Source organism: Rhincodon typus, chromosome 14, assembly GCF_021869965.1.
Source record: "Rhincodon typus isolate 14 chromosome 14, sRhiTyp1.1, whole genome shotgun sequence".
In the NCBI taxonomy this organism is placed as follows: domain Eukaryota; kingdom Metazoa; phylum Chordata; class Chondrichthyes; order Orectolobiformes; family Rhincodontidae; genus Rhincodon; species Rhincodon typus.
In genome coordinates this window covers 101,719-115,977 of record NC_063345.1, presented here as the reverse complement: position 1 = coordinate 115,977, position 14,259 = coordinate 101,719, and the positions used below count along the sequence as shown (strand labels likewise).

At 41.5% G+C, this 14,259-nt stretch overlaps 1 protein-coding gene across 1 annotated transcript in view; it reads left to right on the top strand.

Annotated features, from left to right (window-relative positions):
• gpc4 (glypican 4) overlaps positions 1–14,259 on the top strand; it is a 97,192-nt gene that overhangs the window by 57,155 nt on the left and 25,778 nt on the right. The window contains exon 6 of the mRNA XM_048605431.1: positions 7,510–7,643. Within this exon, the coding sequence (XP_048461388.1) occupies positions 7,510–7,643 (134 nt within the window). The remainder of the gene's footprint in view (positions 1–7,509; positions 7,644–14,259) is intronic.

Here is a 14,259-nt window from a genome sequence, read left to right as displayed (position 1 = left end):
TGGATGCTGCCTGACGCAATGTGATCTCCAGCATTTGTTGTTTTCAGGTCAAAATATATCACTAGTTGTCTGCACATTCCTTGTGTCTTCAAGAGAAGTCCAATGATAAATAGAGAACATTGTCACAGTAAGAAACAATATGGAACAAAGAACTGCAGAGTAGAACTCATTTACTTTTAAGAAGAGGTATGCTTCTTGGGGCAGAGTCTCCAGTCCCACAGCCAGTGGGCATGGAGGTGGGAAGAAAATTTAATTACACTGTAAATTAGCCACACTCCACCCTAGGTTCAGTTCTTCAGCTTAATTCTTGAATATTGAGGATATTCATGTCAGATACCATGCCCTACACTGCCCTCCAAACTGCCAGATTCAAGAAAGGTATGGTGGACCGTCCTATTACCAGTCAGGTTAGGTGTGTTTTCACCTTTTCGGCAAATGAACAAGACATCGGATGTTTCTGGAAGATCCTGGTCTGGAACGCTTTTTCCCAAATGTGTCACATGGTTGTCAAATTCTATAGTACATTCTCCCTTCATTTCAAGGATAACGGCCAGCTTTCAATGTTTAAAAATCAGGATTATTTTAATTCAGCTTGTGTTTTTCTGCTGTCAAGAATAGTCAATAAAGAAGAATAGGACCTGATCGTATCTAAATTAAATGCTGCTCTCTGAAAAGTAATAGCAGAAAAGCTGGTGCAACCTATCAGTACACTGAATTTTTGGTCGTTTGTGTAACTTAATGATTTCATCGAATTGGTATTAACCACTGGAGTCACTTTGTCCTTCCTTTTGTGCAAACCATTCGACCTCTTAGTAAATACTCCTTATCAGTCCCATTTCACAATTCCATTAGCTTTCTTGATTACCTGCTGCACCCATGTGCTAGCTTTCTGTGTTTCGTGTGTGTGTACCCCCACATCCCTTGGTGTTGCAGCATTCCAAATCAGAGCTAATAATTATAATACAGCACAAATCAAGGAAATAGTCTTTGCCTAGCATAACAATGATAATAGAACATTTATACTGATGACACATCATCAGAGACCAAAAATCAAGCGTCAACGAAGCCATTTACACACACTTGGCAGGTTTGCATCAGTCAAGGAATAATCGCAATGCTGACTACAAACTCATTTGTTTCAGAATAATCCTATAAAATGGCTGGAACAGAAGGTTTGAGAAAACGTTGCCCTTTCAAAACTAAGCACTAATAGGGACAGGAAGAAGAATTAGCCAGATACATCATTCAATGATACCATGACATATGCGACCTTATTCCACATATGCATCGTTGCTGTTATCTCTTAGATGAGGGGACCAAAACACTTCAGTATTCTAGGTATGGTCTAACTGTACCTTGCATAGTTTCATCAAGACTCCCTTCTTGTTATGCTCCATTCCCTTTGAAATAAAAGCTGGCAGTCTGTTTGACTTCCCTATTACCAGGGAATTTGTGATTCATGCCCCAAATCCCTCTGTGCTGCAGCTTTCTGCAATTTCTTTGTATTTAAGTAATATCCTGTAGTTCTTTACCTGCCAAAATACATAACCTCACCTTTTCCCACATTATAATCCATTTATCAGATTTTTGCCCACTTGCATAACCTTCTTTATCCCTCTGTAGACTCTGTATCATCCTCATGACTTGCCTGCCCACCTTTTATTTATGTCGTCCGCAAACATGTTGATTGTACATTCATTGCCATCATACAAAACACTAATAATTGTGGTGCCAGTACTTCACTTGTTACAGGTTGTCATCCTGAAATACTTACTTTATCCCAATTCTCTCTCTCCTATTAGCCAATCCTCCATTCATGTTAATGTACTATTTCCAATACTATGGACCTCTATTAAGTTGGCTTTCATGAAGTATCTTATCAAATGCCTTCTGAAAATTCAAATGTATTACATCTATTGGTTCACTTTTATATCTATCCTGCTTGTTACGTTCTCAAAGAGTTGCAATAAATTTGTCAGGCATGATTTCCCTTCGTGAAGTCATACTGATTCTGTTTGATTATATGACCTATTTCTAAATGCTTTGGTCCTTACATTTTTTAATAATAGATTTTTAACATTTTCCCAATAACAGATGTTGAGCCAACTGGCCTATAGTTATGGTAGGCCGAGCAGGCAGGCTGACGTTTCGGGCCTAGACCCTTCTTCAGAAATTTTTTTTCTGAAGAAGGGTCTAGGGCCGAAACGTCAGCATTCCTGCTCCTCTGATGCTGTTTGACCTGCTGTGTTCATCCAGCTCTACACCTTGTTATCTCAGATTCTCCAGCATCTGCAGTTCCTACTATCTCTGGCCTATAGTTACGTTTTTTTTTTTGCTGCCTTCTCTTCCACATTTAAGGGTGTAACATTGGCTGTTTTCCAATTGTCTAGGACTTTTCCAGAATTTCAGCATTCTTGGAAGATTATCACCATGGTATCCACAATCTTTGTAGCTACTTCTTTTAGAATCCTAGGATGCAATCCATCAGGTCCAGGGAGCATATCATTCTTTAGCTTCATTAGTTTCCCTAGTACTTTTTCTCGAATGATAGGAATTATATTTATTGCTACCTCCACTTTAGCACTTTGATTATGTCTTATTTCGGTAATGCTATTAATTTCCTCTACGATGAAGACTGATGCAAAGTTTTTATCTAACTTTCTGCCATTTCCTTGTTAGAACATAGAACATAGAACAGTACAGTACAGGCCCTTCGGCCCATGATGTTGTGCCGACCTATTATCCCACTAAGATTAATCTACCCTGCATACCCTACATTTTACTATCCTCCATGTGCCTATCCAAGAGTTGCTTAAAAGTCTCTAAAGCATCTGACTCCACTGCCACTGCCGGCAGCGCATTCCACACACACCTCACGCTCTGTGTGAAGAACCTACCTCTGACATCTCCCCTATACCTTCCTCCAATCACCTTAAAATTATGCCCCCTCGTAATAGTCATTTCCACCCTGGGAAAAAATCTCCGACTATCCACTCTATCTATGCCTGTCATCATCTTGTACACCTCTCATCCTTCTTCGCTCCAATGAAAATGCCCTAGGTCCCTCAACCTTTCCTCATAAGACCTTCCTTCCAGTCCAGGCAGCATCCTGGCAAACCTCCTCTGCAACTTCTCTAAAACTTCCACATCTTTCATGTAATGAGGTGACCAGAACTGTACACAATATTGCGAGTGTGGTCTAACCAGAGTTTTATAGAGCTGCAGCATAACCTCACGGCTGTTAAACTCAATTCCCCTGCCAATGAAAGCCAACACACCATACGCCTTCTTTACAACCCTATCAACTTGGGTGGCAACTTTGAGGGATGTATGGACGTGGTCTCCAAGAACCCTCTGTTCCTCCACAATGCTGAGAATCCTGCCATTAACCCTGTATTCTGCATTCAAATTTGACCTTCCAAAATGAATCACTTCACACTTTTCCTGGTTGAATTCCATCTGCCACTTCTTTGCCCAGCTCTGCATCCTGTCAATGTCCCGTTGCAACCTACAACAGCCCTCCACGCTATCCACAATTCTACCAACCTTCGTGTCATTGGCAAACTTACTAACCCACCCTTCCACTTCCTCATCCAAGCCATTTATAAAGATCACAAAGAGCAGAGGTCCCAGAACGGATCCCTGCGGAACTGGTCTCCGAGCTCCAGGCTGAATACTTTCCATCTACACCCACCTTCTGTCTTCTATTGGACAGCCAGTTTTGTATCCAGACAGCCAAATTTCTCTGAATCCCATGCCTCCTTACTTTCTGAATGAGCCTACCATGTGGAACCTTATCAAATGCCTTGCTGAAATCAATGTACACCACATCCACTGCTCTACCTTCATCGATGTGTTTTGTCACATCCTCAAAGAATTCAATAAGGCTTGAGAGGCATGACCTGCCACCCTCAAAGCCACGCTGACTATTCCTAATCAAACTGTGCTTTTCCAAATAATTGTAAATACTATCTCTCAGAATCCTCTCCAATAATTTGCCCACCACAGAACTAAGACTGACTTGTCTGTAGTTTCCAGGATTATCCCTGTTCCCTTTCTTGAACAAGGGAATGGCATTTGCCACCCTCCAATCTTCTGGTACTACTCCAGTGGACAGTGAGGATGCAAAGATCATCGCCAAAGGAGCAACAATCTCTTCCCTGACTTCCCATAGTAACCTTGGGTATATCCCGTCTGGCCCCGGGGACTTATCTTTCCTCGTGTTTTTCAAAATTTCTAGCACATGCTCCTTCTTAACAACAACCTGTTCGAGCGTATCTGCCTGTTTCATGCTGTCCTCACAAACGTCAAGGTCCCTCTCATTGGAGAATACTAAAACAACATATTCATTAAGGACCTCCACTACCTCCTCTGACTGGGCACACAAGTTCCCTCCACTATCCCTGATTGACTCTACCCTCACTCTCTGGCCATTCTCTTGTTCCTCACATAAGTATAGGAAGCCTTGAGGTTTTCCTTGATCCTACCCACCAAGGTTTTCTCATACCCCCTTTTAGCTCTCCTAAGTCCATTTTTCAGTTCCTTCCTGGCTACTTTTTAGACCTCTAGACTCTGTTTGATCCTTGCTTCCTTCTTCCTCTTGACTAGATGTTCCACATGTCTTGCCATCCAAGATTCCTTCACCTTACCATCCTTTCCCTCCCTCAGTGGGACAAACTATCCAGTACCTCTAGCAACTACTCCCTAAACAACCTCCACATTTCTATAGTGCATTTCCCTGAGAACATCTGATCCCAGTTGGTGCTCTGTAGTTCTTGCCTAATAGCATTGTAATTCCCCTTCCCCAATTTTCCCATACCGTCTGCTCCTATCCCTCTCCATGACTATAGTGAATGTCCGGGAGTTGTGATCACTATCACCGAAATGCTCTCTCACTGAGATCGGACACCTGACCTTGTTCTTTCATGTATTTAAAGTTATTACTTGCTAGTTTATTCTCATAGTTTATTTTCTCCTTGTATTATTTTTGATTGTGCTTTAATAGTTTTTCAAAGTTTCCCAATTGTTTGGTTTGTCATTAATCTTTGCATTCTTTTTTTCCCTTTCAATTTGATATTACCCTGGACTTCCTTGATTAACCTTGGTCAGTTTGCCCCTTCCCTAAAATCTTCCTTCCTCACTGGGATATAACTTTGTAAGTAGTAAACTATTTCTTCAGTACCTGCCATTGTTCCTCAGCCATCTTTTCTATTGAACTTCTTTCCCAGTCCACTTCAACCAATGCTGCCCTTATTGTTACATAATTTCCCTTATTTAAGTATAGCACAATTGTCCTGAATTTCTCACTCTCTGACTGAATGCTAAGTTCTGCCATGTTATGGTTACTGTTCCTTAGGGGCTCTTGAGACTATTTATTAAACCAGCCTCATTGCACATTAGCAGATTCAAAATAGCCTGATTGCTGGTTGGATCCACAGCATATCATTTGTGAAAACTGCTGAATATGCTCTACGAATTCTTCTCTATGGCTATTTATGCCAATTTGATTTTCTAAATCTATTTGAAGATTAAAGTCACCCATAATATGTTTAAAGGAACAGGGTAAGGCTAGAATACTTAATGAACACTTTAACTGGTGTTTATAAGAGAATATTCTGTTAATATGAGCATAAAAACGAGATAGAGGTAATGAATGGGCGGGTGAAAATTGATAGCCAACTTCAGTACATTTGTCGGAGATAGTAAGAACTGCCGATGCTGGAGACCGCTTTGTAGAGCACCTGTGCTTGGTTCACGACAAATGACAACACCTTCCAGTTGCGAACCACTTCAACTCCCCCTCCCACTCCCTGGACAACATGTCCGTCCTGGGCTTTCTCCAGTGTCACAACAACGCCACCCGGAAACTGGAGGAGCAGCACCTCATATTCCGCATTGGGAGCCTACAACCCAATGGTTTCAATGTGGACTTTACTAGCTTCAAAATCTCCCCAACCCCGGCCTCATCCCAAGACCAACCTTCCCTCTCATCCCTGCCTCCTTGACCTGTCCGTCTTCTCTCCCACCTATCCGCCCCTCCCACCTCCACTGACCAATCCCCACCACTACCTATCTGCACTCACCTATTACCATCCCATTTATCTTCCTCAGCCCAATCCCCCTCTCTATTTATTTCAGAGCCCCCTTCCCCTCCCCCATTTCTGAAGAAGGGTCCCGACCTGAAATGCCAGCTTTCCTGCTCCTCTGATGCTGCCTGGCCTGCTGTGTTCATCCAGCTCCACACTGTGTTATCTCTATACATTTGTCTATGCTTAAAGTAGCTAACTCACCTTGTCCAGATGGCTGACGCCCCAGTTTAACCCTAACACTAAGGCTATTCCTAATAACAACAGGCTGAGCAGTTTAACCTCCGAGGTGGGTGAGGTTTTAGAAAAAGTACTCAAGGAAAAAAAAATCAACAGGTACTTGGTGATTGTTAATTCAGGAGAACCAGCATGGATTTCTAAAAAGCTAATTGTAATTGACTAGAAGATTGATGAAAGAAATGCATAGGGTGTTGTATAAATGAATTTTTAAGAAGGCTTTTGATGAAGTACCGCAAAAGGCTGGTTTACAAGGTTGAGGCTCATGAAACAGGAGTGCCTGTGTCAACTTATTAATGGAGTTCTAAAGGGTCACTGAACCTGAAACGTTAACTGTGATTTCTCTCCACAGATGCTGCCAGACCTGCTGAACTTTTCCAGCAATTTCTGTTTTTGTTTGATTTCCAACATCCACAGTTCTTTCAGTGTTCAACTTGGATAAATTTTGGTTTAAGAATATAAAAGTGAGTCATGGTAAATGTTTTTCAGACTGGAGGATGATAGACATTGATGTTCCCCAAGGGTTAGTGTTTGTTAATAATGTGTAAATTATATATGTAGCACATGGACTTTGGAATAGACGTAGAATTTTTTCCTGAACGAGAATCATATCAAACTTGAAACATTAACTCTGTTCCTCTCTCCATAGTTGCTGCCAGATCTGCTGCGTTTCTCCATTTTCTGTTTTTATTTCAGGCTTCCAGCATCTACAGTGTCCCACATTTGTCTGACTAGCGATACTCATGGAGTGCTTGTGTGATAATTGATGTGCCAATCAATTAAAATATTCCATTTCCCAGTGGTGACATCTTTCACCTCAACCAACAGAAGAATGATCATCTCTTCCACTTAGCTCCAAAAAACATACATCAGACATTTAAATTATCAGCTAAATTCTTCATTACCAATTAGCCGTCCATTGTACTGACCAAGAGGGTGTAACTTATTGATCCTGCACAGAGAGATTCACCATGTCATCCGTTTGAGCATGTAATTGTATTTATTGCTGTTGGTATTCCTAAACTTGACAGTGTTCAGAGTTGATGATTCATGAGGCACAAGTGCTAAAGCTATGAAGACCTTGCCTCTATGAAACTGTTTGCTCCATTTTATTATACAGATTTGTATAAAACCAAAATTTCCAATGATCAATCTTATTTTAAACGGAAACTTATTCACAACTTAGGTGACGGATGTAAAAGAAAAACTTAAGAAGGCAAAGAAGTTTTGGTCGACCCTTCCACATAGCTTGTGCAGTGATAACAGTTCAGCAGGTGTGACAGAGCAGAATGAGTGTTGGAACGGAAGCAACAAGGGCAGGTGAGAAATAATGCACCTGTATGATTTATTTGAGTTCTTTGAAGAAGTAAATTATGCTATACATAAAAGGGAACCAGTGCATGTATTATACTTAGATTTCCAGAAGGCTTTTGATAAGGTACGTTATTGCAGAAAATAAAAGCTCATGTTTTGGGGTAACACATTAACATGGATAGAAGATTGGCTGTATAATGGAAAGAAGAGATTGAGAAGAAATGTTTTCTTTCAGGTTGACAGGATGGTCCCGAGTATTGTGCCACACAGGTTTTTGCTGGGGACCTTAAGCTCTTAACGATTTATAGTAATGATTTGGGTGAGGCGACCAAAGATGTGGTAGCTAAATTTGCTGATGACACAAAAGTAGGAAAATGAGATGTTAAGAGGGCATAAGGATCTTGTAAGGAATATAGATAGGTTAAGTGATGGACAAAGATCTGGCAAATGGAATACAATGTGGAAAAGCACGAATTGTCCATGTTGGTCGAAAGAATATAAAAGAAGCATATTATCTAAATGGTGAGAAAGTGAGATGCAGAGAGATCTGGGTATCCAAGTGCATGAGTCACAAACAGTTAGTATGCAGGTACAGCAAGCAATCAGGAAAGCTAATAGAATGTTATGTTTTGTAGTGAGGAGAATTGAATTCAAGAGAAGAGAGGTTCTGCTTCAGTTACACATGGCATTGGTGAGACTGCATCTGGAGTATTGCATACGGTACTGGTCACCATACCTAAAGAAGGGTTTTAATATGTTTAAATATGTTAGAAGCAGTTCAGGAAAGTTTAGGAGACTAATACCTGGAACGAATGGATTGCCTTGTGTGGAAAGGTCAGGCTTGTGTCCTGACTTAATTGAAACATAAGATCCTGAGGCAATTTGACCAGGTCGATGTCAAAAGGATGTTACATTTTGTAAAACCAGGGGTCCGAGTTTAAAAATAGAGATCACCCATTTAACACACAGATGAAACTTTGAAACATAGAAAATAGGTGCAGGAGCAGGCTATTTGACCCTTCAAGCCTGCATCACCAGTATCCCACTCCTTTCTCTCCATACTCCTTGATCCCTTTAGTTGCAAGGGCCACATCCAGCTCCCTCTTGAAAATATCTAACAAACTGGCACAAACAGCTTCCTGTGGGAGAGAATTCCCTAGGTTCAGAACTCTGAGTGAAGAAAGTCTTCCTCATCTCAGCCCTGAATGGCTTACCCCTTATTCTGGGATCCCAGCACTGAACCCTGTGGTACCCCACGTGTCACTGACGACCACTCTGAAATGGACCCTTTTATTCCAACTTTCTGCTGTTTGTCTGCCAACCAGTTCTCTTTCCACGTCAATACGTTATCTCCAATACCATGAGCTTTAATTTTCCTTACTAATCTCTTGTGTGGGACCTTGTCAAAAGCCTTGTGAAAGTCCAGATACACAACATCTGCTGATTCACTCTTGTCCATTCTACTGGTCACATCCTCAAAAATTTCCAGAAGATTTCTCAAGCATGATTTCCCTTCAGTGAAACCTTGCTGACTTAGACTGATTCTATCCCTGCTTTTCAAAAGCTCTGTTATTACACCCTTAATAATTGCAGCATTTTCCCCATCACTGATATAGGCCAGTTAGCCTGACAATTCCTCATTTTGGATTTGAGGGGTAGATCATGCCTCACAAACCTTGTTGAATTCTTTGAAGAGGTGACCAAACACGTGGATGAAGGTAGAGCAGTGGATGTGGTATACATGGATTTAAGTAAGGCGTTTGATAAGGTTCCCCATGGTAGGCTCATGCAGAAGGTAAGGAGGCATGGGATAGAGGGAGACGTGGCAGATTGGATTCAGAATTGGCTGACCCTTAGAAGACAAAGGGTGGTAGTGGACGGAAAATATTCAACATGGTGCTCAGTTACGAGTGGTGTACCACAAGGATCTGTTCTGGGTCCTCTTCTATTTGTGATTTTTGTAAATGATTTGGATGAAGGAGTGGAAGGGTGGATTAGCAAGTTCGCGGATGATATGAAGATGGGTCAAGTTGTGGATAGTGCGGAGAGCTGTTCTAGGTTACAAAGGGACATTGATAGAATGCAGAGCTGGCCTGAGAAGTGGCAGATGGAGTTTAACCCTGAAAAGTGTGAGGTGATTCATTTTGGAAGGAGAAACTTGAAAGCAGAATACAAGGTTAACGGAAAGATTCTTGGCAGTGTGGAGGAGCAGAGGGATCTTGGGGTTCATGTTCACAGTTCCCTGAAAGCTGCCACCCAGGTGGATAGAGTTGTTAAGAAGGCGTATGGTGTGTTAGCTTTCATTAATAGAGGGATTGAGTTCAAGAGCCGTGAAGTTATGCCCCAGCTATACAAAAGCCTGGTTCGGCCACATCTAGAGTATTGTGTCCAGTTCTGGTTGCTTCATTACAGAAAAGATGTGGAAGCGTTGGAAAAGGTGCAGAAGAGATTTACCAGGATGTTGCCTGGAATGGAGGGAAGATCTTACGAGGAAAGGTTTAGAGAGCTAGGGCTTTTCTCTTTAGAACGACGAAGGATGAGAGGTGACTTGATAGAGGTGTACAAAATGATCAGAGGTATAGATAGAGTAGGCAGCCAGAGACTTTTTCCTAGGGTGGAGGTAGCTTTTACGCAGGGACATAGTTTGAAAGTGAAAGGAGGTAGATATCGGGGAGATGTCAGAGGTAGGTTCTTTACTCAGAGTGGTCAGGGCATGGAATGCATTGCCGGAGAGGGTAGTGGAGTCGGCCTCATTAGGGGCATTTAAGTGGCTATTAGATAGGCATATGGATGATAGTATAAGGGTAGGGGTAGAGGTTAGATAGACCTTGGGTTTCGGGTAAAAGTTCGGCACAACATCATGGGCCGAAGGGCCTGTACTGTACTGTGCTGTACTTTTATATGTTCTATGTTCTATATTCTCTCCCCCTCCTTTTTAAAGAGTGAGGCTACATTAGCCACCCTTCAGGCCATTGGAACTCTTCCAGAGTCTACAGAATATTGGAAAATGATCACCAATGCATCCATTGTTTGTAGGAGCACTTCCTTAAGCACTGTGGGATGCAGAGCATCCGACTCTGTGGTCTTAATGGGTTTTAATTCTGTCAATTTCCCCAATACCATTTCCTGACTAATAAGGATTACCTTCAGTTCCTCCTTTAAGGCTTGACCTTCTGTCCTCTAGCATAGAACGTAGAACATAGAACATTACAGCGCAGTACAGGCCCTTCGGCCCTCGATGTTGCGCCGACTTGTGAAACCAATCTGAAGCCCATCTGACCTAAACTATTCCATTATCATCCATATGTTTATCCAATGACCATTTAAATGCCCTTAAAGTTGGCGAGTCTACTACTTTTGCAGGCAGAGCATTCCACGCCCTTACTACTCTCCGAGTAAAGAACCTACCTCTGACATCTGTCCTACATCTATCACCCCTCAATTTAAAGCTATGTCCCCTCGTGCTAGCCATCACCATCCGAGGAAAAAGGCTCCCACTGTCCACCCTATCTAATTCTCTGATCATCTTGTATGTCTCTATTATGTCACCTCTTAACCTTCTTCTCTCTAACGAAAACAGCCTCAAGTCCCTCAGCCTTTCCTCGTAAGACCTTCCCTCCATACCAGGCAACATCCCAGTAAATCTCCTCTGCCCCCTTCCCAATTTTGTGTTCTCTTTAGCGAAGACAGATCCAAAATATTTGTTCAACCGATCTGCCACCTCTTTGTTGTCTATTATGAATTCACCAGATTCTAACTGTAAGGGATCCACATTTGTTTTCACCAGTCTTTTTCTCTTCACATATCTATAGAAGTGTTTGAAGTCAGTTTTTATGTTTTCTGTAAGCTTACTTTCATATTTTATTTTCCCCTTCCAAGTTAACCCCTTTGTCCTCCTCTGCTGAATTTTAAATTTCTCCCAGTCCTTGGGTTTGCTGCTTTTTCTGGCCAATTTATATGCCTCCTCTTTGCCTTTAACACTGTCCCTGATTTCCCTTGTTAGCCATGGATAGCTGTCTTCCCTGTTTTATTCTTATGCCAAACAGGGATGTACAACTTTTGAAGTTCATCCATGTGTTCTTTAAATGTCTGCTATTGCCTATTTTCTGACAACCCCTTAAGTATCCTTGGCCAGCTTATCCTAGCCAATGCATGCCTCATACCATCAAAGTTAGCTTTCTTTAAGTTCAGGGTCAGAAATCGCACAACACCAGGTTATAGACCAACAGGTTTATTTGAAATCACAAGGTTTCAGAGCACAGTCCCTGTGTCAGGTGAAGTCTCCAACAGGCTTATTTGAAGGGGCAGTGCTTTGAAAGCTTGTGATCTCAAATAAACCTGTTGGACCATAACCTGGTGTCATGTGATTTCTGACCTTGTCCACCCCAGTCCAACACTGGCACCTCCACGTTTAAGTTCAGGACCCTAGTCTCGGACATTTTTTTTCTGATGATTGGAAGTCTTTGGAATTCCCTTCCTGAAAACCTAGTGGATTCAGAATCTTTAAATATTTTCAAGGCACATTTAATAGAGTCATACGGCATGCCGACCAGGTTTTGTGAACTGAATTAGTCCCATTTGCCTGTGTTTGGCCCATATCCCTCTAAACCTTTCCTATCCATGTACCTGTCCAAATGTCTTAAATGTTGTAACTGTACCTGCATCTATCACTTCCTCCGGCAGTTCATTCCATACACTATCCACTCTCTATGTTTTAAAAAAAGTTGCTCCTCATGTCCTTTTTAAATCTTTTTCCTCTCACCTTAAAATGTGCTCCCTTGTTTTGAACGCCCCCCCACCTTAGGAAAAGAGCTTTGCTATTCTCCTTATCAATGCCCTTCATGATTTTAACCTCTACAGGGTCATGCCTCAACCTCCTAAGCTCCAGTTGGGGGGGGAAAAAAAAGTCCCAACCTATCTAGCCTACCTTTTATAACTCAAACCCTCCATTCCCAGCAACATCCTGGTAAATCTTTTCTGAACCCTTTCCTGTTTAATAATATCCTCCCTGTAAACAGCGTGACCAGAACTGCGCACACTAGTCCAGAAGAAACCTCAACTACATCCTCTACAATCTCAACATGACGTCTCAACTCCTAGGCCTGAGCACTGAAGGCAAGCATGCTAAATGCCTTCCACCCTGCCTACCTGTGATGCAAATTTCAACAAATTATTTACCTGAACCTCTAGGTCTCTCTCTATTCTACAACACTAACCAGGGCCCTACCATTAATTGTATAAGCCCTTCCTTTGTTTTACCAAAATGCAATACCTTGCGTGTATCCAAATTAAACTCCATCTTCCATTCCTCAGCCCATTGACCCAATTGATCAAGATCTCTTTATAATCTAAGATAACGACCTTCATTGTCCGCTATAATGCCAGTTTTGGTGTCATTCTCAAACTTACTAACCATGCCTCCTATATTCTCATCCAAATCATTTTTATATGAATGACAAACAAAAGTGGTCACAGGCTCTAGTCTGAAAAACAACCCTCCACTACCACCCTCTATCTCCCACCTTAAAAACAGTTTTGTATCCAATTGGCAAGCTCACCCTGAATCCCAAATGATCTAACTTTACTTAATTAGTCTACCATACAAAACCTTATCAAAAGCTTTACTGAAGTCCAAGCAAACAACGTTTACCGCTCTGCTTTCATCAATCTTTTTGGTTACAACTTTAGTGTCTCACAGCCTTGATGAGTTTTCTATTTTCCTTGCACAAAACCATGCTGACTATCCCTAATAATTCCTTGCCTCTCCAAATGCATGTAAATCCTATTTTTCAGAATCACTTCCAACAACTTACCCACCACTGAAATCAGACTCTCAGGTTTATAGTTCCTAGGCTTCTCCTTGCAGCCTTTCTTAAATAAAGGCCCAACATTAGCCACCCTCCCTCCTTCTGTCTGGTGCTTCACTTATGGTTATGGATGATAGAAATATTTCTACTACGAACGCTGCAATTTCCTCCATGCTTCCATAACATCCTGGCATAACTTTATCAGGTCCCAGAGATTTATCCACCTAATGTTTCTGAAGACCTCCAGCACTTCCTCTTCTGTAATGTGAACTGTTTTCAAAACATCAATATTTATTTCCCTGAATTTTCCAGCCTCCATTTCTTTCTGCACACTAAAAACTGACATGAAGTATTCATTTACTATCTCTCCTATCTCCTGAGATTCAACACAAAGATGACCTTGTTGATCTTTAAGGGGTCCTACTCTCTGTCTAGTTGCTCTTTAATGTACTTGTAGAATCTCTTTGGATTATCCTTAACCTTATCTGCCAAGACTATTTCATATCCCCTCTTTGCCTTCCTGATTTCCCTCTTAAGAATGCCCCTACATTCTATGTACTCTTGAAGAGATTCATTCAATCCCAGTTTTCTATCTCTAATATGATTCTTCTTTATTCTTGACCAGAACATCGATATCTTTATTAATCCATGGTTCCCTAACCTTACCAGCCTTACCTTTCACTCTATCAGGAATTTAATGCCTCTGAACTACCACCCTTTTGAAAGCCTCCCACTTTTCAGTTGTCTTTTTACCTGTGAACTGTCTACTCCAATCAACATTTGAAAGTTATTGTCTCAAGATTAAAATTTGCCTT